The 23676-nt window shown below is 42.4% G+C and overlaps 1 protein-coding gene across 1 annotated transcript in view; it reads left to right on the forward strand.

Moving 5' to 3' along the window:
• The window catches only part of LANCL2 (LanC like glutathione S-transferase 2), a 100573-nt gene that overhangs the window by 61923 nt on the left and 14974 nt on the right, over positions 1–23676 (forward strand). The window contains exons 7-8 of the mRNA XM_082259852.1: positions 16205–16381; positions 22896–22968. Coding sequence (XP_082115978.1) covers positions 16205–16381; positions 22896–22968 — 250 coding nt within the window. The remainder of the gene's footprint in view (positions 1–16204; positions 16382–22895; positions 22969–23676) is intronic.

The following is a 23676-nucleotide window of genomic DNA, read 5'->3' on the forward strand; positions in this document are numbered from 1 at the left end:
AAATGTGAACCTAAAGCTGGATACACACTATACAACTTTTGCTGTTTGATTTACCTTCAACTATGTAGTACAAGGGCCTGCCTGATTGCATACAAATTTAAAGTGTTTAGGTTTGACCTCATATTATATGGTTTTGGTAAATCTAAAGGAAAAAATCTAATGAAAATTGTATAGTGTGTATCCAGCTTTAGCAGGAAAGCACACCTTGGTCAGTTCTCTAGCTATGCTAGCAATTCAGCCTGCTGTCCTCCAATAATCAGACGTGTCCTGGGGCTGGGATAAAGCCATGACAACAATGCCCCCCCCCCCCCCCCCCCCACAGCCATTCAATGGGAAGCTCAGTGTGCTGCTTTTTCTCTTCCCCTAGCGCTTGTGCAGCTGAGACCAGAGGAAACGTGATCACTTATAAAATAAAAAAAAAGGGAAGGGAGGGGATGTATGTTTTTTCACATATTCAAAGAGAAGAGACAATACAAACCTTCCCTGTATTAATTTTTAGGGTTATCTATACCACAACAATTCCAGAGGCCTACAATCCAGATGAGAGGATTTCTCTAACAACAGATTTTCAAATGAATGCGGAAAGCATATCATTAACTGTAGGATCTGCCAAGGGGAATGTAAGAGAAAAGAAAGGTAAAGCGGAGTTCCGGGCAGAGAAACGTTTTTTTTTTGAACATACCCCCGGGACAGTCAGGGCTAGCACATTCCACAATGGCTAGCCTCTGATCTGTCCCGGTTCGCACTTACCTTTTAGAAGAAATACTTACTTAGAAGTTTTCTTCCACAGCGTTTCCATCTCGGTTGTGGGCAGCTGAAGCCGGCGCGGTCCTCTTCTCTGTCTTCTTCCGCGTCTTCGTGTCCCAGAATGCCCAGAAGCTGTTTAGCAGGGGAATGCGGCGTCGCCCGGAAATGACGAGCTGGGCCGGTGCGGCGCATTGATTCCTGGGAGCTATGACGTTTAGCTCCCAGGAATCATTGCGAGGCAGGAAGTGACGGGGAGAGCCTCGGCGCTGGAGGAGGAAGCTGTCATAGGTGAGTATTTACGATCGTCAATTACAAGGTGAGTTTTAAAAAAAAAAAAATCTAACTATCCAATTCCTTTTCAGGTTAGGCTGAACTAGCGGACGGGCACAAAAAAAAAATATCGTTTTTGTGCCCGGAACTCTAAAGGTTAAGTTGGAGGGGCATCAGAGAAGGGGAAAGAAAATGGAGATATAATGAGATAGAAGGAAATATACAACAAAAGAAAATGAGGGGATCAAATTATCCCTCCCCTCTCCCGAGAAAAAAAATAAATAAACCTGCTACATTGTTTTTTAAAAGTACCTTGCGGATACTGTTATTTTAATTTTCTGTGTAGATTTTTACATATTTCCCCCCTCCTCATTTCCTGTTTCCTGTCTAGTGTCCGACAACGCAATAAATTCGCAATACAATCACACTGTCTTTAGCACAAATCGCAATGCAAAATCACACTGAACTCCAGCAAAAATCTGCATGAGAATTACACCCATTTGCATGGCATTAGTGTAAACCCAGACTCCGTGCCGGTTCACATTATTGCGGCTGCGGAGATCGCATGTAATTCGGAGCGCACTGCTCCTTCATTACATGCGATCGGAGGTGCGGATGCGAATTCAGCCATACACTTTGACGCACAGGACCCTTTTTTTTCAGCCGCATCAGGATCGGATCGCACAGTGGTTCACACTTGTGCGATCCGATCCTGTGCGAAGTGTCAGATTGCACTGCGATATGCGATCAAACTGGGGGTGTCGTTAACATTTAATTGACACCCCCTGCGTATCGCATATGGCAGTGTGAACTGCCAGATGTGCGGATGCGATGCGGGAACAGGCTGCGAATTCGCAGCCTTCCCGCATCGCACAAGTGTGAACCAAGCCTCATTGTCCATTGTTTACTACTTGAGAGTCACTGACCTTGAACAAGCAAATCAACAAAATATTGGAACACCTGCTTTGACTATTCATTCCAAGCCCTTGAACCCTTTTGCATAGCAGTCAATGTGCCTTGCCCTGCACTTGACAATATATGTGCGTAGACTAATGCTTGCCATACACTCTCCGAAAAATCTGCCAAAATTTGGTCATTTGGACAGTTTGTTCGCTTTTGGGCCTGTTAAAGAGGAAGTAAACCCTCCTCTACAACTTGTACCTATAGGCAAGCCTATATTAAGGCTTACCTATAGGTACAGTAAATATCTCCTAAACATGTACCGTTTAGGAGATATTTACCTTACATGTCGCCAGTGACGTCACTGGCGCATGCGCTCTGAAGGAACGGCCGATCGTGCCGTTCCTTCAGAGCCCCGTGCCGTGACTGTCGGCTCCCGCGCGCGTGCGCGGGAGTGACGTCACCGCGGCTCCGGCCAATCAGATGGCCGGATGCCGCGATCCCGGAAGACGGGCGACTAGACATGTCGCCCGTCATAGAGGTGAGTGAGCGGCACGGCGGGGGCTCGTTCTGAGGTAAGTATTGCATAATGAGCTAATATGCGATGCATACTAGCTCATTATGTCTTTCTTTTGCAGGGTGTAAAAAAAAAAAAAAAAAATTATACGAGTTTACAACCTCTTTAATGGGCACTAATTGGTTGTGACGTTTTTGAGCCGAAAAACGGACAATTTCGGAAATGTTATTCCGAACGATAAATTGAAAGGGTAATGTGTTTCTCATCCAAACTGTTTGCACTAGGCATATGTGAAAAAAACGAACAAAAAAAACGGATTCATTTATGTTGATTTATCAGTCATTACATGGTGACACGATCATTTGCTCTCGCTGCCGAGTGTTCGTTTTTCGGAAAGAAATTTGAACGATTTTTCGTATAGTGTACGGCCAGCATAACACAGCAGCAGTCTAAGGAGCCTTTTAACCACTTAAGGACTGCCCCACGTACATTTATTGCGGCAGGGTGGTCCTTAAGCAAACGTACCTGTTCCTGATTAATGTTGTCGGTTCTGGGGCGCCCGCGTGGCGCCATAGCCACACTCCCACTGTGATTGAACACAGGGGTAGCCAATCAGCGGGTCCAGCAGGACCCGCCAATCCTTCGTAGGAGAGACAGAACGACGGTCAGCCTATGTAAACAAGGCAGACTGCTGTTCTGTCTGAAGGAGAGAAAGATCTCGTGTTCCTGCTAATCAGGAACACAGATGTGTCTCTTCCTCCAGTCAATCCATCCCCCACACAGTAAGAAAGCACACCCAGGGAACACAGGTAACCTTTTAAATGCCCCTGGTTTTAACCCCTTCCCTGCCAGTGTCATTTATTCAGTGACAGTGCAGTAAGCACCGATTTCTGTATTGGTGTCACTGGTCCCTAAAAGTTGTCACGTAGTGTAAGATTTCCATCGCAATAACGCAGTCCCGCTCACCATCGCTGATCCCCGCCATTACTAGTAAAAACAATAACAAAAAAAAAAGTCTCTAAATCTATCCCATAGTTTGAAGACGTTATAACTTTTGCGGAAACCAGTCAATATACGCATTTTGGGATTTTTTGTAACACAAATATGTTGCAGAATACAAATTGGCCTAAATTAACCGCTTGCCGCCCGCCCGCCGTCATATGACGGCGGAGCGGAGCGACCATTATCCTGGGCCGCCGTCATATGACGGCGGCACTTTAAGCAGGGCAGGCGCGCGATCGCTTGCGCGCCGCCCTGCACTGCCGGTGTCGGGGTGTCCCCGGGACACCCCCCGTCACCGGCAGGGGGGAAACAGCCAATGGGCGTGGCTGTTTCCCACGTGATCGGCTGTGTTCCAATGACACAGCCGATCACAATGAAGGCGCCCACCAGATGACCGCGCATGCGCGATCGGGAGCGCGCAGCGCGGTCGTGTCGGTGGCACTGTGTTCCGTAGGAACACAGCTGTCACCGGCGGTAGTAAACAGTCACTGACAGCGACTGTTTACTATGTGATCGGCTGTGAATCCATTCACAGCCGATCACAAAATGTAAACAAAGAGCAGTAACTCAGTGTTACTAGCTCTGCTCCCCTCATACAGTTTCCAGTATGAGGGGAGAAGAGCTAGAAATGGTGAGTTACTGCTCTGTACACATGTAACAAAGTAAAAGTCACACTAATAAAGGTCCCCACACAGTCCTCAGCCCCCCCCATTGTCACCTGTCACCCAACAGTCACCTCATCAGTGCCCAGAAATTGACACCCATAACGTTCACATGTGAGCGCAGCGATCGCGGGCAGAATCGCAGTGATTCTGCCCGCGATCCGGAAATCATTGCAAATCGCGGGACGCCTGTGCGTTGCCCCTGATTTGCAATAGCACCCCAAACGCTGTGCGATGTTGCCGCCATTTCCGCCTGCCGAATCGCGGTAACATCGCGCAAACATCGCATGACGCCCAAAAAAGGTACAAGAGTTTCTTTGGGGCGTCATGCGTTGTTTGCGCGATGTTACCGCGATTCGGCAGGCGGAAATGGCGGCAACATCGCACAGCGTTTGGGGTGCTATTGCAAATCACGGGCAACGCACAGGCGCCCCGCAATTTGCAATGATTTCTGGATCACGGGCAGAATCGCAGTGATTCTGCCCGTGATCGCTACGCTCACATGTGAACATAGCCTAAAGTTCACCGGTCACCAGAGACTGCCATCAGTGCCGCCGTGCACCATCGCCCGTCACCTGTCACCCATCAGTGACCATCGCCCGTCACCTGTCACCCCATCAATCACCGTCACCTGTCACCCAATCAGTCATCGTCACCTGTCACCCCATCAGTCATCGTCACTTGACACCCCATCAGTGATCGTCACTTGTCACCCCATCAATCATCGTCACATGTCACCCCGTCAGTGACTGTCATCTGTCACCCCATCAATCATCGTCATCTGTCACCCCATCAATCATCATCACCTGTCACCTCATCAATCATCGTCACCTGTCACCCCATCAATCATCGTCACCTGTCACCTCATCAATCATCATCACCTGTCACCTCATCAATCATCGTCACCTGTCACCCCATCAGTCATCGTCACCTGTCACCCCATCAGTCATCGTCACCTGTTTGCCATATACATGCAATCACTTACTGACCGCCTAACAATATGCGTCGGCCATTAAAAGCTAAATACTGGGGTTATGGCAGCAGATAACCCCCATAACCCCGGTATTTTTTGAAACGGCGGGCGGTCGGCTTTCAGATAAGGGTGGTCCCAGTGGCGGATTCGCCGCGGAATTACCCTTACGGTGCAGGGGAAGAGGTGCCCCCCCCCCCCTCCTGCCGCGTCCCAGACGTTTTCCCAGCTTACCGGACCCGCCGGCAGCGGGGAAAACTATCCGGTCCCGGATCCTCAGAAACAGGAAGTCGAGTGAGGGCAAGATGGCCCTCACTCAACTCTATGGTCTTGGAGGACCGGAGCTACGTCAAAAGACGTTGCCTAGCAACCGGTTTAAAGGGCAGCTTTTTTTTTTTGCTTTTTTTTTTTTCCTCTTTCAACAATTTTTTTTTTTTTTTTTTCTTTTTTAGTGTAGTTGTGAGGTGTGAGGTCTTTTTGACCCCAGATCTCACAATAAAGAGGACCTGTCATGCCTATTTCTATTACAAGGGATGTTTACATTCCTTGTAATAGGAATAAAAATGATCAAAACATTTTTTTTTTTAAACTGTGTAAAAATAAAAAAATAATAAATAAAATAAATAGGAAAAAAAAAAAAAAAAATTAAAGCGCCCTGTCCCCGTTAGCTCGCGCGCAGAAGCAAACGCATACGCAAGTCCCGCCCACATATGTAAACGGTGTTCAAACCATACATGTGAGGTATCGCCGCGATCGTTAGAGCGAGTGCAATAATTTGAGCCCTAGACCTCCTCTGTAACTCTAAGCTAGTAACCTGCAGAAATTTTTAAAATGTTGCCTATGGGGATTTTTAAGTACCAATGTTTGGCGCCATTCTGTGAGCATGCGCAATTTTGAAGCATGACATGTTGGGTATCTAATTACTCGGCGTAACATTATCTTTCACATTATGGAAAAAAATTGGGCTAAATTTACTGTTTTCTTATTTTTTAGTTCAAAAAAGTGAATTTTTTTCAAAAAAATCGCATTTGGAAGACTGCTGCGCAAATATGGTGTGATAAAAAATATTGCAACGATCTCCATTTTATTCTCTAGGGTCTCTGCTAAAAAAAAATATATAATGTTTGGGGGTTCAAAGTAGTTTTCTAGCAAAAAAAATGATTTTAGCTTGTAAACACCAAGTGTCAAAAATAGGCCCAGTCTTAAAGTGGATAAATGGACAACTTTGTGTAAAGCGCTACTTGGATGTGAGGCCTATGTATGTGGCCAGGCTGTGAAAAAGTGTTACACATGTGGTATCGCCATAGGAGGAATAGCAGAATGTATTTTGGGGTGCAAGTTTTGCTATGTACATGCGATGTGTTAGAAATATTGCATAAATGGACAGCTTTGTGTAAAAAAAATGTGTTTTCATTTTCTTTCCACATTTTCCAAAAACTTGTGGAAAAAAATGACATATTCAAAAGACTCATTATGCCTCAAAAATTATACGTTGGGCTGTTTGCTTTCCAAAATGGGGTCATTTTATGGGGGTTTCCATTGTCCTGGTGCTCCAGGGCCTTCAAAAGTGCGATAGGTTGTCAGGAAATGATATGTGTAATTTGTGCTCCTAGAATGCCGGACGCTGCTACTCGGATGTTAGGCCTCTGTATGTGGCCAGGCTGTGAAAAAGTCTCACACATGTGGTATCGCCATACTCAAGCGGAGTAGTAGAATGTGTTTTGGGGTGTAGTTGCAAGTATACATGTGCTGTGTGAGAGAAATAACCTGTTAATACGGCAATTTGTAAAAAAAAAAAATAAAAAAAAATAAATCTTCATTTTGCAAAGCATTGTGGGAAAAAATGACAACTTCAAAAAACTCATCATGCCCCTTATTAAATACCTTGGAATGTCTACTTTCCAAAAAGGGGTCATTTGGGGGGTATTTGTACTTTCCTGACCTTTTAGTGTCTCAAGAAATGAGATAGGCCTTCAGTACATCAGGTGTGATCAAGTGTGATCAATTTTCAATGAATAGCACCATAACTTGTGGACTCTATAACTTTCACAAAGACCAAATAATATACACTTATTTGGGTTTTTTTTACCAAAGATAAGTAGCAGTATAAATTTTGGCCAAAATGTGTGAAGAAAAATGACTAATTTGCAAAATTTTATGACAGAAACAAAGAAAAATGCGTTTTTTCACGATATTTTCAGTCTTTTTTTATTTATAGCACAAAAAATAAAAAACCCAGTATTGATCAAATACCATCAAAAGAAAGCTCTATTTGTGTGAAAAAAAGGACACAATTTTTGTATGGGTACAGTGTTGCATGACTGAGTAATTCTCAGTCAAAGTGTGAGAGCGCTGAAAGCTGAAAATCGGTCTGGGCAGGAAGGGGGTGAAAGTGCACTGTAGGCAAGTGGTTAATGAAGAAAATTGATTTTTTTTTTACATTTTTTATTGGATATGTTTTATAGCAGAAAAGAAAAAAAATATTGTTTCTCTTTCCTTGGATGTGGTCCGGGCAATTAGGGTGTACCTGGACAGCTACTGAGTCTTTAAGGAAGTCGGACTCCTTATTTGTGCGCACGGATGGACCTCGTAAAAGGTTGTCTGCTTCCTCTGCGACCATTTATAGATGGATCAGACAGACGGTTATTCAGGCCTATTCCATCAAGGGTCAGGTTCCTCCTTTCCCTGTCAAGGCGCACTCTACTTGGGTCAGTGCCTCCTGGGCCTTCCGTCATCAGGCGAGAGTGACGCAGGTTTGCAAGGCGGCCAGCTGGTTGTCAGTGCACACTTTCACAAAGTTCTATAAAGTGGATGTGTCGGCATCTGCGGATGCTTCTTTCGGCCGCAAGATTTTGCAGGCTGCTGTTTAGAGGACCTGATCATCTTTGAGGGTTTATTGCTTTTTTTTCAGGTGGGCTCCAGTTGTTTTGGTTGAGCTCCTGTTGCCTGGTTGGCTACTGTCTATCCTTGGGAATTTTTTGCTGTTCCCACCCCTTATGTTTGACACCGCTTTGGGACGTCCCAATGGTTATGATAAATCGGCAGCTGTGTCCATCAATGAAAAAAAGAGAAAATGGGATTTTTGACTTACCGTAAAATCCGTTACCCTGATGTTCATTGACAGACACAGCACCCACCCCTCTGTGGAGTTGTAATTCTTCTGGCACTTCTTGTAATAAAACGGAGTGCCTATAGCAGAGAGAGGGAATATACCCCCTGTTACTGTCCATAGGCATAGCCAGACTTTTTTTTTGTGCCTAGTGTCCTACTCCTGTAGGGGGCAGTATAACCCATTGGTTATGAAGATCAGGAGCTGTGTCCATCAACGAACATCAGACAAATGGATTTTACGGTAAGTCAAAAATCCCATTTTTTTTTTATTTTATTTTTTAATTGTCTGTCTTTTTTTGTTTTATAGCGCAAAACAAAAAATAATAATAATAATTACCACCAAAAGAAAGCTCTATTTATAGGAAAAAAAGGACATAAATTTTATTTGGGTACAGCGTCACACGACCGCGCAATTGTCAGTTAAAGCAACACAGTGCTGTATCACAAAAAATGGCCTGGTCAAGGGGGTTAAACCTTCCGGGGCTGAAGTGGTTACAGAAGCCCTATGGTGATGGAACAAGAGATTTATACCTGTAAAACAAGTCGGCAATTGCAGGGCCCATGTTTCTATTCTGATTTTCTATTTTTTTTCCATGTAGTGAGAAAAATTGCATTGTGTCAAATAACAAACCTACTTTAATGAAACAATGAAGAATTTAATCTTACTCTTAAGGATTTTTCTAAGATTTAGTACCGTTGAGCAGATCATGTTAATTGGCTGCTGTGTAGCAAAACAAACCCTTGTGTATCTTTTAGCTAACTATGTTAATGCAGATATTTCTGTACCGTGCCTAACAAATCCTGTTAGGGAATTTAACACCGTTGCCAACAGGTTTCCCACAGCTTGGCACATCTCTTATTGGAATGACAGCCGTGCAGAGCTCTGCGACCCAGATTTAGTTCATTAGCTGCCGCCATGAAGACTGTAATTATCTTCGCATACTCTGCCGCTTGTTTCTGTGCGGAAAGCAATTAAATCGCATTATACAAATGCATGTTTATGCATAAAATTGATCAGCGCACTGTCTGGTCTCTTTAAGATCGCCTACAAAGCACCTCTGACACTTGGAAAGTGAGGTGCGCCCCATTATTTAATTAATTGACATAATAGTTTATTTCTAGCAGCCAGACAAATAGAACAGAGGGTACAATGGTCAACCTAAACACTAGTGTTTGTGTCCCTGGAATGACCCATTATACCAAATTAAGAGGTCCAAGTGAGAAGATGAAACCTGGATCTACAATAAGTCTGTGAAATCCTACTTTATTTTGTTTTTTCCCCCTCCTCCTTTTTTTCCCCTCTCCTTTTTCTTTTTTTATTCTTCTTTTTTTTTTTTCTCTCTCTTCCCCTCCTCCTTTTTTTTCCCTCTCCTTTTATTTTTTCTTCTTTTTTTTTTTCTCCCCTCCTCCTTCTTCTTTTTTTTTCTTCTTCTTTTCTTTTTTTTTCCTCCCCCTCTTATTTTTTTTCCTCTCTCCTTTTTTTTTTTTTATTTTTTTTTTCTTCCCCTCCTTTTTTTTTTCCTCCTCCTTTTTTTTCCCTTCTCCTTCTTCTTTTTTTTTTTTTTTTTTTTTTTATTCTTCTTTTTTTTTTTTTCTTCCCCTCCTTCTTTTTTTTTTTTTTTAAGTAGGACTGTAGATGTTCTCATTTTTTATTTGCTTATGGTGTTACAATGCGCTGATGTTTGAAAACCTCTCATAAACACTCTCTATAAATACCAAATTTAGAATTTCTCATAAATGTATTATGGCAACAGAAAAAAATGTGTAATAAAGATACCAGCATAGTAAAACTTCCTAACAGCCTAACCATTAATGATACCATCATATGTGTGCTTTAGTTGGCTAGATTCTTTAAAGTCTAAAGGTTTTTTAAAAAAAATTAGCACAAGGGATATTGTTTATAGGCAATTATTACTGGCTGCAGACTTACTTGATACCTTCTGTCCTCCAGTTCCTCAACATTCCTACTCCACTACTATAGCTTCTATGAATGGTGGAGGCAGATCATTCATTCATCCACCTATCCTCCATGCATAGATCACATTTCATCCATATTAGCTATAATGTAGCTTCTATGATTGGAAGAAGAGGGAAAAAGTATACACTCTTGATGAGTGCATATTGTAGGTCTCTTGGCTCTATTTAAGCATTTACTCCAACACTTCATATTCCTGATATGTGCCTGCTGTACCATGTACTTATATGAGAAAGTTTCCTGTTCTCTTTGTATTGCTTCCTTTATGTGGAATTCCTGGTGTTCCTGCCAGTCCCACAGCTTTCCTATTATAAAATGACCACACTAAGCAGGGCAACACACCGTGGTCAGTTCTCTAGCTATGCTGGGAACTCGGTGTGCTGTCCTCCAATGATCAGACTTGTCCTGACACGCCCCTGTTGCACATTCCCATTCACTGGGAAGTGCAGTATGCTACAGCTTCTCCTCCCCCAGCTCTTATGCAGCTGAGAACAGAGGGAATGTGATCATTTATTAAAAAAAAAAAAAAAAGGGAAAAAAGGTATTATGTTTTTTTTTTTGTTCATATATATACAAAAATGCTTTGCCTTTTCATTTCTATTTTAAACTTTAATGGGTTGTTTTACAAGGTGATCATTTACGATCACTTTAACTTCTGTGGCATTGGAAGATTACAGTAGCGGAAGAAGAGTGGTATCGGAGGAGCAAATTTCTAGTTATCTCTCATTATTCTGTATTTAAAAATAGGGGGCCTATTCTGAATAAAAGAACATGTTTGGCAACCCAGTTCTATGTAGCTTGTGTATTTGTGGTTTGCCAGTTTTACATAAATATAATAAATAAACCAATAATAAATATAATCCTGTTTATTTCCTGAGAGACACGGGATGCAGAGATAATTGGGTTATCCTGCCGCCGACATTATTTGCACTTGCAAACAAAACAGAAAAAAAAAGTGATCAGCCTAATAAAACCTCTCCCACTCACAGCATGCCTATTTTTTTTTTTTTGCTAGTGTCCTAGAAGGGTGAATGTGTTTTTTTTTTTTAACCGCTTGCAGATCGCCGCAAGTACATAAAATGCGGCGGTCAGCCCCGTGCAGGCAAAGTGACGTACCGGTAAGTCACTCGCCTGTGAGCCTATAGGTGGCGAGCGCGCGCCGCTGGAGGAGCGCCCCGCTCATTCACGGACACCTCCGCGCGAGTGACCGGCGGACCCGATGTCCGCTGGTCACTCGCGATCGTCCGTTACAGAGGGAGAAAGGCAGGCGGCTAATGTAAACAAAGCCGCCTGTTATCTCCCCTGTGTAACAGCAGAGATCATACGGTCCTGCTATGTAGGACCGTAGATCTCTGCTGTTACACAAACAGCCACATCCCTGCACAGTTAGAAACACGCCCCTAGGGACACACTTAGCCCCTCCTTCTCTAATAAAGTTAACCCCTTCCCTGCCAGTGTCATTTTTACAGGAACAGTGCTTATGTATAGCACTGATTACTGTAGTAATGTCACTGGTACCCCCAAAAGTGTCAATAATGTCAATCAAGGGTCCGATCTGTCCGCCGCAATGTCGCAGTCCCGCAAAAAAAAATCGCAGATCGCCGCCATTACTCGTTAAAAAAAAAAAAAAAACAACAAAAATCTATCCCTTAGTTAGTAAACGCAATAACTTTTGGGCAAACCAATCAAAATACGCTTATTGTGATTTTTTTTTTTTTTTTTTACCAAACATATGTAGCAGAAAGCAAATTAACCAAAAATGTTAAAAAATTTTGATTTTTACATTTTGTTGGGGGGAATTTCATATAAAAAAAATTTGAAAAAATATTGTTATTTTTGCAAAATTGTCGCTCTTTTTTTGTTTATAGCGCATGATCAAAAAATCGCACAGGTGATCAAATACCACCAAAAGAAAGCTCTGTTTGTGGGAAAAAAAGGATGTCAAATTTGTTTAGGTACAGCGTCGCACGACCGCGCAATTGTCTGTTAAAGTCCTTCAGTGCCGAATCGCAAAATAGGGCCTGGTCAGGAAGGGGGTAAAATCTTCCGGGGCTTAAGTGGTTAAGTAAAGAAAAAAAAAAAAGTTTTAACCATTTTTGTAATTTTTCTATGTTGAGTATTTTTCTTTTACCTGGTGAATGTTCAGGCCGCTCTTTGAGCCACAGGCAGTTCTTAGTTTTATGGTTTTGTTAGTGGACCTATAAGTGTTTAATTTGCCGTGTTGCCCAACCCTTAGTTGAACTGCTAATGGACATGCTAATTGTCTCTGAATCCCTCCATGAATAAGAAAGAGAAAATAAGATTCATGTGCCCAGTAAAATCCTATTCTTGGAAGTTCATTATGGACACTGATCTCACGCCTCTAAATTCATGATCTTGCTTCAGCACTGCTTGTTACAAAACTAAGGCATGCTGCGAGTGAGAGGGTTCTTTTTTTTGTTAGCCATTGTCCAAATCCTCTTGTAGGAAACAGTATAAGCCAATTGTCTTTTAATTGTGCCACTCGACAAGAAAAGGATTGTACAGGGAGTAGAAAAATCTATTTTTTCTGTTAGTTCTGTCACTATCCATATGTAAAGTAAAAAAAGTTGACATCTTATGAAGACTTGCTGGTACCTAATATGACTGATGATGGTAACCTTCATGATCTGACGAAGGGGATATGAGGATATATTGGGTGATGATACGGCGATAGGCAAATGTAAAAAGTTTATTGACCCCTGCCTAAGGCCATGACATAGAAAAGTAAACACTCAAATTTTATTATCATTCTATTATTTAATATTTATCATTAAAAAAAAAAAAGTATTTATGTCAACGATGCTGTCCATCCGTAGGATTGTTGGTGCAACTATTAGGCTCGGTTCACACTACGTCACTCCGACTTAGGGGGCGACCTGTGAAGTCGCATGCAGCACGACTTGCACGGACTTCATAAAATGAATGTCTATGCAAGTCGCCTCCAGGTCGCCCCGAAGTAGTACAGGACTCTTTTTCTAAGTCGGAGCGACTTGTGTCGCTCCTATTAGAATGGCTCCTGTACCGCAAAATGGGAGCGTGAGGACCGCGACTTGTCAGGCTGACAAGTCGCGGTCCAAGTCGGACTAGTGTGAATGCAAAGTAACAAAAAGCTCCAACTGAAGAATGCAGGTGCTGCTTCTTGGAGAAATGCTAATGCACTTGGCTGCTACTTACCCAAGCTAGAGGTGTGGGGTAGCTTTTGACGGCTTTGTGTTAGCACTAAGCTGTGCCTTGACTATGGACAAGCAAAATATTCCATCTTGCTGTCCCCTCTATCCAGGCTTGGAGTATGATGAAAAGGAAGTTACTCACTCTTTTTTTCTTTTCTTTTTCTTTTCCCTTTTTTGGTGAAACCTGGAGTCCAAGAGGGTGCTGTACAGACTTTCTGCTACACTGGTCGAACCTTGTCTGTCAGAATGGCTTCAGCTAAGGCTAGCTGAGGCTGGTAAATGGGTGACACTTCAACTGCACCTTCTCTTTCCCTCTCATGTCCTTCCTTCTGGCCAGGGGCCAGTGCACAGGGGTCCCTCCCGGTGATTGGTCCCTGGACTCTGTTCCCTCACTGTCAGCCTCCTGAACATTTATAGCCTGTTTCCCCACCTTCTGGGCCTTACCTCCTTGGTTGGTGGAAACCCCATAAATATTCAGGCTTTAGCCTCTGTTCCTCCACCCTCTAAGTTCCAGAACTATCCAGCAAGTTCTAGAAGCCAGCAACTGGGGCCCGGCCCATCTCTGCACAGCTAAGCACAGATAAATTAACCCCCAGATCCTCTGCCTAGAGGAGCTAAACTAAATTGACCTACTCTGAAACACTAAGGGTGATATATATACATATACCCGTCCCTTTCGTGCTCACACACATAGGCAGCCTCACTGAAGTGGGGTTTTTTTATGTGGGGCTGCATGTTTTTTGTGTTCCTGCTGAGAGCAATTTGCACTGTGTGTTCCCCAAATTGAGAAAGTGCTGTCACTTATGGCTCCGAGTCTTGTACTAATCATCAGGAGGACTTGCTCTCCATGATATGGTTGCTGTGATAACCTGTAATTATTAGCTATCACAGTGGTCATTCACTGCACAGCTCACCCCTGTACTCTTTCCTCTTGAATAGAGAAAGATACTTTGTGTCTTTTTCTGCTTGCTAGAAGAGAAAAGTATAAACAATGAAAGTATATGTAAATTAGGATAAAGCAACTAAAATCCAAGTTGTTCTAGGTCTGGGTTGGGGTCAGTATCAGTGTTTTTTAGGTACAAAAAAAAAATGGGAAATGCATACTATTGTTTCTGGGGCTTACTATAAATACACACAACAAATAACATACACGTAGGTGGTATTGCTACATTCGTCAGGAGTAGTAGGATTTTTATTTTCGGGGGGGGGGTTCTTTGGTTGTAAGTTATGGTGACAGCAAAAAAATATACAGCTAATTTTCTAAAAAAAAATATATATTTTTTTTTTTGGGCCAGTTTTCCTTTAGTGATCAAAAACATCAGGAGATATCCATTACTATTTACAAAATGAAAGCCCAATTTGTCCTGAAAACAGGATTAATTCACCTGGATAGGTGATTGTGATGGTATTTACAGTTTTACTAGCACATGTCAAAATAGTAAAACTGGTTTTAGGTTCATCATGTAATAGGACATGAAATTTAGGTTTTAGGTCCGTCACTGTAATATGGTTTTAGGTCCGTCACTGTAATATGGTTTTAGGTCCGTCACTGTAATATGGTTTTAGGTCCGTCACTGTAATATGGTTTTAGGTCCGTCACTTTAATATGGTTTTAGGTCCATCACTGTAATATGGTTTTAGGTCCGTCACTGTAATATGGTTTTAGGTCCATCACTGTAATATGGTTTTAGGTCCGTCACTGTAATATGGTTTTAGGTCCTTCACTGTAATATGGTTTTAGGTCCGTCACTTTAATATGGTTTTACCTCCGTCACTGTAATATGGTTTTAGGTCCGTCACTGTAATATGGTTTTAGGTCCATCACTGTAATATGGTTTTAGGTCCATCACTGTAATATGGTTTTAGGTCCGTCACTTTAATATGTGGCATTTGTGTAATCTTGCAATCAGTGGGGTTGCACATTCTCCACTCACCAGCTCGCTAGTTGCTTCAGATACTCTGGCAAGCAGAGGGTAGTTTTTATACAGCTTTGCATGTGGCTGTCATACATGTGTGTGATCCAGTTAGCAGGCCTAGTGGAGTCATTAGTTCTCCAGACAGCTGTTCTCTAGTGGCTTATTTAGCTCCACTGGCTTCCCTTTACTAGGAGAGTAAGATAAATCACCTGATAGCTTGCTAGATACTCAACATGGGGATCACGGTAAATTCCAGTGCTTTTGTATGCTTGTTGAATGTCTTATATCTTTTTATATGTGGCTTTTCTTAAGTAAGTGCAGGTACACCCCATCCCCCTCTGGTAACCCTTGTCTCTGACCCTCCTACCTACCTACTTTCCAGCATAGACCCTTTTATAGACCCCCTTGCAGCAACCATATCCCACCCAGTAACTATAACCCCCCCCCCCAGCAGCAACAATAGGGTAAGTAAATACAATCGGAGTACTTGTATCAGTTGTAGACGCCCTGTAATAAAGAACGCAGGCAGTCAGGGTAGCACAAACTCCATTGCACTTGCTTCCTCTGGTTGGTGCAAAGTCTGAGAGTTGGAGGGCATGTATCAGTCTGCTGTGGATTGACTGGGCTGGCCAGCAGGCCGGATCTAAGCAATCCCTACCGGCAAATGCAGCTGCAGGATTACTCAGTGGCCCAGCTACATAGAAATAATCCCACACTATTTCACTGCAGACGGAAATGTGGTAGAATTTTGTTCGGCAGCTACTTTTGGGCCATGGAGATTTTGTAGGGGTGCTTTATCACCCACTCCAACTGACAGTACACACATGCAGCCAGGGCATGTGCCTTGTAATATTTTTCTATATGCGGAAACTTTAAATAATAACATTGAAAAGTATATTTTTACTTTACTTGAAAGTGTAACCCCCACTAAATTTTGTTTTAGCTTTTCAAAGATGAGAAGTACTTGAAAGATGCTATGGATTGCAGCGATGTCATCTGGCAGAGAGGATTATTACGGAAAGGATATGGCATCTGTCATGGAACCTCAGGGAATGGATATGCATTCCTGTCTCTGTATCACCACACTCAGGACAAGAAATATCTCTACAGAGCCTGCAAGGTAATGTTTCTCTGATGTTGATGCTGTACCTGTCAATGTACAGTATTTTTCACCTATATGGTCTATAATAGGAGTGTTTGCCTTACTTTTTTTTTTTTTTTTTTTAGGGTAGAGTGTTAAAACCCTTGTCAGGATTTTATTACGGTCTGTGGCTCTGCTGGGGAAAATTAACCCTTTCTGTGTCTGTTCTGGTGACTGTTATAACCAGGACAGAAACTGCAGGGAACTCTAAAATGTTACTTGTCGCAGGAATAGGAAGTTATGGGAAATCTTCCAGTGGGAACACCTTGTCTAAAGGGAGATTACCCCTCCGATTTCCTCTTCCTATTGCATTATCAGGACAGGAATAGAAGGCAAATCTTGCAAACAGAAAAAGTTAATCACTTGCTGTCCTGCCCACAGTAATTTTACTGCAGGCGGATGGGCGGCACAGCCAGGCACAATCACGTACATGACACAGCTGATTGCGGGTCCTGGTACCCAGCTGCTTTAAGCAGCAATGGTACAACGTGATCGCTATGGGATCAGCACAACAGCTGTAGCCAATCACAGATCACAATAGTAATCAAGCTGTCATGAATGGAAAGCCATTCATGACAGCTAACTATTGCTTCTAATAGTGAACATTACTATTATAAGCAATACATGTGTAAAAAAAAAAACATAAATAAATCCCTGCAGGAACACAGGATCAATACCTTCCCTTCTGACATAACAGCAATTCTGCCTGTGTACTGTGTAATCAGTGGGTGCCGGTGGCCATAGAGTGTGATCACAGCGGGATAGGGTCACCGGCGGAACACGCCCCAGACCTGAAAGTGTCAGATCACGTACTAGGTACGTGATCTGCCACGGAGCAGCCGCCCTGGCGCAGTATATATACAGTGGACAGTCCGCAAGTGGGATACCAAAAATATGTAGCAGAATACATATTGGCCTAATTTGATGAAGAAATTTAGATGCTTTACATTTTTTTTTTTTTATTGGATGTGTTTTTTTTTTTTTTTGTTTTGTGTGAAAGCAAAAAATATTGTTTTGTTTTTTATTTCAAAATTGTCGGTCTTTTTTTTTTTTATAGCATAAAATATAAAAACCACAGAAGTGATTAAATACCACCAAATGAAAGCGCTATTTGGGGGGGGGGGGGGGGGAGGACAAAAATTTTATTTGGATACAGTGTTGCACGACTGCACAATTGTCAGTTAAAGTAACTCAGTGCTGTATTGCAAAAAATGGCCTGGTCATGAAGGGGGGGGGGGGTAAATCTTCTGGAGGTCAAGTGGTTAATCCCCTTTCTGGTTTTTGCTGCTGTCTGGGCCTCCATTAGAAAGATGTCCCCTTGGTTTCTGTTCTGGGGACATTTTCCTAGATAGGAAGTAATGGACAATCTGTAACATGGAAGCTGACAATAATAAAAAGCTAATGGGTTTTAGCATTCCGCTATTTAACCTGAAAAAAACATTTGTACTTTAGTTGGTTTTACTGTTAGAGAGATTTCCCCCTCACTTCCTGTCTGGTGTTCTCTCCGTCCCACGGGGAGACTCGGGCAACCAGCCTGCACAGCCGCCGAAAACCTGGAAGTGATGTCATGACATCACTCCTGGGTACTGGCACCAGATTAAAAAAAACGTGGTGTTTTGAATGCTTTTACGTGCAGAGGAGAGGTTTGGGGTCTTTTAGACCCCCAGATCCCTCCACACAAGAGTACCTGTCAAGTGATAAAAAATTTTTTTTTTAAATGTACGAAAATATCGGCCGATACCAATATGCAATGGCAAAAATATTGGTATCGGCAACGAAAAAACGATATCGGTCGATCACTAATAGATACACTTTAAAAGATTGTGACTGCTATACAACTCTTTTGTTAATTGCTTAACATAGTACTTCCAGCTCTCAAGAACAAGGCCTCATTCACACATACTGCAATGACTGGCATTTTTCTGCACTGGAAGGGCACATGGACAACAATTGGTTTCTATAACCCTAATGCACAGAAAGCGAGTGTGATGTGAAGTGCGTGCAAAATGCAGATATGCTGCGTTTTTCCTATTACAGAGCACTGGATGGCATCGCAGTGCACAGAGACCTAAATGGAGTGTATGATTTGTAAACTTACAATAAAGTTAAAAATCAAAAGAAATGTGAACAGTATCTTGCATTGCAAAAGGCAAGGCGTCACTCATTTCTGCTGCTACACAGCGACCATTAGCTTCCTTTTTAGCTTGCAGCTGGTCTAAACAAACCTTAGGGCCTTGTTTACGCTTGGAAAACATTATTTTCTAGCACTGACTTAACCATCTTGGGCATGGAGTTCACCAGAGTTTCGCAGGTCCTCTTCCACTACTCCATGAAGACATCACGGCTGGTGGATGTTAGAGACTTTGCGCTCCTCCACCTTCCGTTTGTGGATGCCCCACCAATGTGCAATAGGGTTTAGGTGTGGAGACCTACTTGGCCAGTCCATCACCTTTACCCTCAGCTTCTTTAGCAAGGCAGTGGTCATCTTGGAGGTATGTTTTGGGTCGTTATGTTGGAATACTGCTCTGCGGCCCAGACTCCGTAGGGAGGGGATCATGCTCTGCTTCAGTAGGTAACAGTACATGTTGGCATTCATGGTTCCCCCAATGAACTGTAGCTCTCCAGTGCTGGCAGCACTCATGCAGCCCCGGACCATGACACTCCCACCACCATGCTTGACTGTAGGCAAGACACACTTGTCTTTGTACTCCTTGCCTGGTTGCCTCCACACACGCTTGACACCATCTGAACCAAAAAAGTTTATCTTGGTCTCATTAGACCACAGGACATGGTTCCAGTAATCCATGTCCTTATTCTGCTTATCTTCAGCAAACTGTTTGCTGGCTTTCTTGTGCATCATCCTTTTGGACGACAGCCATGCAGTCCAATTTGATGCAGTGGTCAGCGTATGGTCTGAGCACTGACAGGCTAACCCCCCACCCCTTCAATCTCTGCAGCAATACTGGCAGCACTCATACATCTATTTCCCAAAGACAACCTCTGGATATGATGCTGAGCACATGCACTCAACCTCTTTGGTGGACCAAGGCGAGGTCTGTTCTGGATGGAACCTGTCCTGTTAAACCGCTGTATGGTCTTTCCCACCGTGCTGCAGCTCAGTTTCAGGGTCTTGGCAATCTTCTTATAGCCTAGGCCATCTTTATGTAGAGCAACAATTCTATTTTTTCAGATCCTCAGAGAATTCTTTGCCACAAGGTGCCATGTTGATCTTCCAGTGACCAGTATGAGAGAGTGAGAGCGATAACACCAAATTTAACACACCTGCTCCACATTCACACCTGAGACCTTGTAACACAAACAAGTAACATGACACCGGGGAGGGAAAATGGCTAATTGGGTTCAATTTGGACATTTTCACTTACGGGTGTACACACTTTTGTTGTCAGCGGTTTAGACATTAAAGGCTGTGTGTTTTATTTTGAGGGGACAGCAAATTTACACTGTTATATAAGCTGTACACTCACTACTTTTACATTGTAGCAAAGTTTTATTTCTTCAGTGTTTTCACATGAAAAGATATAATAAGATATATACAAAAATGTGAGAGCTGTACTTACTTTTGTGAGATACGGTATCTGTAGTGTTTACTTATCTCTCTCCAAAGCCCTAAGTCCCGTGTCTTTCTGCTGCTCTGTTATCACTATGATAGCTTCTGACAAGTTCTCCGACACAGGAGATAAAAGCAGCTGGAAATTTGTGTCGGGGTGGATGTATAGAGATATACAAGCAGAAAACTGGTCTATTCACAGCACAGCTGTGCATGTCTCTTCTTCCTCTGCCTATGTGGAGGGGGTGTGTGTGTGGCTTTCCTCCAATCAGCTGTCACACAGTATATGCTAAGACTCCAAACCCAGTGTTGGAACAGGAAGAAAAAATTCTAACACTGTGTTCACTTTCTAAACAGTGTAGAAAGCTGAAGACAGAAGTAAAACTTATGTATGGAGATTTGTTTAATCTCTGTGTATCATGTGAGGCTGTTCATATCACTGGGTAGATGTGAGGGTTTACATCCACTTTAATCTTAATCATACAGTACAGTACGCGGGCAGTGTATTTATACCCCTCAAACTATAGGCATGTACCTTCGAGTGATTGGGCACTGGCAAAGCATTTGCGCCTGACTGGAAGTTCAGGGAAGCCACACTAAAGGTGCTGAAGAGAATGTAAGTCTAAACTGGCTTTGTGTTAAAAAAAATCAATTGACCAGTTGCAGTTTCTGAAGAGGGATGTACATGTTATTAAAATGCTTAGCCTTTGGTGCCATTTCAATTCTGCATGATTGATCTGATATAAATCTCCATACATTTTTGTTACTTTATTCTAGTGACACACTTCCTCTTCTGTAGCCATGTAGGTGTGAAAACTCTCCTGTTTGTATCTATGCTTTAGTTCTAAAATCTCGATGCACTTGACCCCCCTTCTGATCCCTGGAGTGCCCACACTCCGCAATTTGCAATGACTATCTAAATGTTTTGCTGCTCTGAGGCATTTTAGGGCTGCCTGGCAGATGTAAATGGCATCTCAGAGCTCATACAATATATTTTATGATCAAGGCAATAACTCTTCAGGGAAATCTAGATCTTTCATGGTACATTTGGGTCTGAAAAATTCCAGCTTTTGTAGTGGCTGCTTGAAATGGAGTTACATTAACCTGTTCACAGCTAGCAATAGGATATTAAAAATGCAGCAGGCTTCCCTTCAGCTACAAGCGCATCAAAGTGCAGGCCTAATATGACAACGCATGCATAATAAAATAAGGTAGGGGTCTGTTTATGATGTGCACACTTTATTCTTCATTTCCTCAGAAGCACAACATGTCCCTTATCTGTAGTAAATGTTATCACTTTTTACGTTAGAAAGTGGATTGTGTTGTATATTTACTACATTACATTGCAATAATTTAATACTATATTATAATCCTATCCTAATAGTCTATATTATAATCCTAGTCTATCTTTTTACTAGTAGATTTACTATATTCTATTCTATTACTAGCATATCTACTATATTTCTCTAGTCCAATGTGCAGGTATTATTTCCCATAGCTGTCTTTTTTAGGCTTTACTTTCCCACGTTTCTTTTGCTCCCAGTTTAATTTCACTGCCTATTTATTATAATACACTGCTCAAAAAAATTAAAGGAACACTTTGAAAATCCATCCGATCTCAATGAGGAAAAATATTATGCTGGATATTTTATACTGATATGGAGTGGGTAATGTGTTAGGAATGAAAGGATGCCACATTGTTTGATGGAAATGAAAATTCTCAACCTACAGAGGGCTGAATTCAAAGACACTGCTTCAATGAAATTTTGCTGAAATTTCATTGAAGCAGCTCAAAATGGTACTCAGTAGTTTGTATGGCCCCCAGGTGCGTGTATGCGTGCCTGACGACATTCGGGCATGCTCCTAGTTTCGGCGAATTCTCTTCTGACGATGGCTGATTTGCCGAAACTAGTCAGGTGACTATGCTAACACAGACATGCTGGAAGACTCTGAATATTTGTGCACACAATGTTCGTTTTTATTGCACTTTTGTGAGTATAATTTTAAATTAATTTGGTATATTGAAACGTACTGCACCATGGGATCCTCTTTTGTTTCGATATGACTGCGATTGGAGTGGAGGTTTGGTGGACAGAGATCTAACATCCATCCTGTGGGATTCGTGTTGTGCTGCTTTTCTGGATACTGGGAGGATCAGCCATCTTGAGCCCTGTGCATTGCTTATCTCCTATCTGGTAAGGAGACTACAAGAGCACAGTGAGGTGCCGTGTGCTTATCTGCACTTTGTTGGTGGAAGACTTCTCTATCAAGCACTGTGATTTGAACTTTAATAGAAATAAGGATGACAGGTCCTCTTTATGGCTAGATCTGGGGTCAAAAAGACCCCAAATCTCTGCTTTACCTTTAAAAGCAAAAGATCAAAAAAAATATTTCCAGCCATGACGTCGCTCCGATCCTCCAAGACCATAGAGGCGATCAAAGAGCATCTACTCTTTGATCACCCATGTTAGCAGCCGCCCGCACCATCCAATAGTTTTTCAAGCGAATCGGCGGAAACGGTGAGACCGAGAAACACCGGCGGTGGGGGACGTCCCCTCACGCTGCTTTGGAAAGCACTTAGGTGGCTCGGACCGCTTTCATGAGAGAGCCAGCAAAACAATAGTGGGGATATGGCTGATATCTTAAGCCATAATCCTGGTAAACCACTTGCAAACCCCAAGATATACAACAGTTTATTATAAAACGAAGAAAAAAAAAAAGCTCAGTTTCTGACATTTTCGGAACGTACAATTGCCTCTCAGGTCAAATGGGCTGTAGCCTATTGCAAAGAAATTTGTTAATAATATGAATTTTTAGAACTTCCCGGGTTTAAAGTATTTAATAGATGAGGTAAATGATGTACATTTTATTGTGATGTGTTACTGATCTCCAATCCCTTGTGTGAGAATGTTTTCTTTCTTTTAGTTTGCAGAGTGGTGTTTAGATTATGGAAAACATGGATGCCGAATCCCCGACAGACCTTACTCTCTCTTTGAAGGTATTATAACTATAAGCTTGAGTAAAATGACTAAAAGGATTGCTCAGGGAACATTTAATTGTAATCTATTGGTACCCACATCTCAATATTTCATGGGAATATACTGGAGTCTCCTATTCTCATCAAATATTATAATACGCTGCATTATATTCAATATTCATAGGGGTCCCCTGGATTTGCTTCCATGCTTGTTTGGGGATGATAACCTTGGTGCTCCTTCTGGTCTATTGCTTGAGTTGACTAGTCTTTCGAGGTAAATGTCCTGATGTACATAATTTGCAATAACTGTAGAAACAATGATTTACTGTTATTAATGAAAAATACATTATGTACTTATGTTTTTCATTGTCATTTAGACCCGGTCCACACTAGCGCGACTTCTCAGGCGACTTGTCAGCCTGACAAGTCACGCTCCCTCGCAGTCCATTGACTGCTACAGGACCCGTTCTAATAGGAGCAACACAAGTCGCTCCGACTTAGAAAAAGGGTCCTGTACTACTTCGGAGCGACTTGCATAGACTTCAATTATGTGAAGTCCATGCAAGTCACTCCGAAGTCGTGGTGCATGGGAATGCACAAGTCACCCCCGAAGTAGTACAGAGTCGTGTCGCCCCAGTGTGAACCGACTCTTATAGTATGTGGTCCCCCTATTTCACTTTCTTACTTTCCTGTAAGTTTGTACGTCTACACTCTCAACCTTTTCGGAGG

This window comes from Pelophylax lessonae (assembly GCF_965119305.1).
Source record: "Pelophylax lessonae genome assembly, chromosome: 5".
Taxonomy (NCBI): Eukaryota; Metazoa; Chordata; class Amphibia; order Anura; family Ranidae; genus Pelophylax; species Pelophylax lessonae.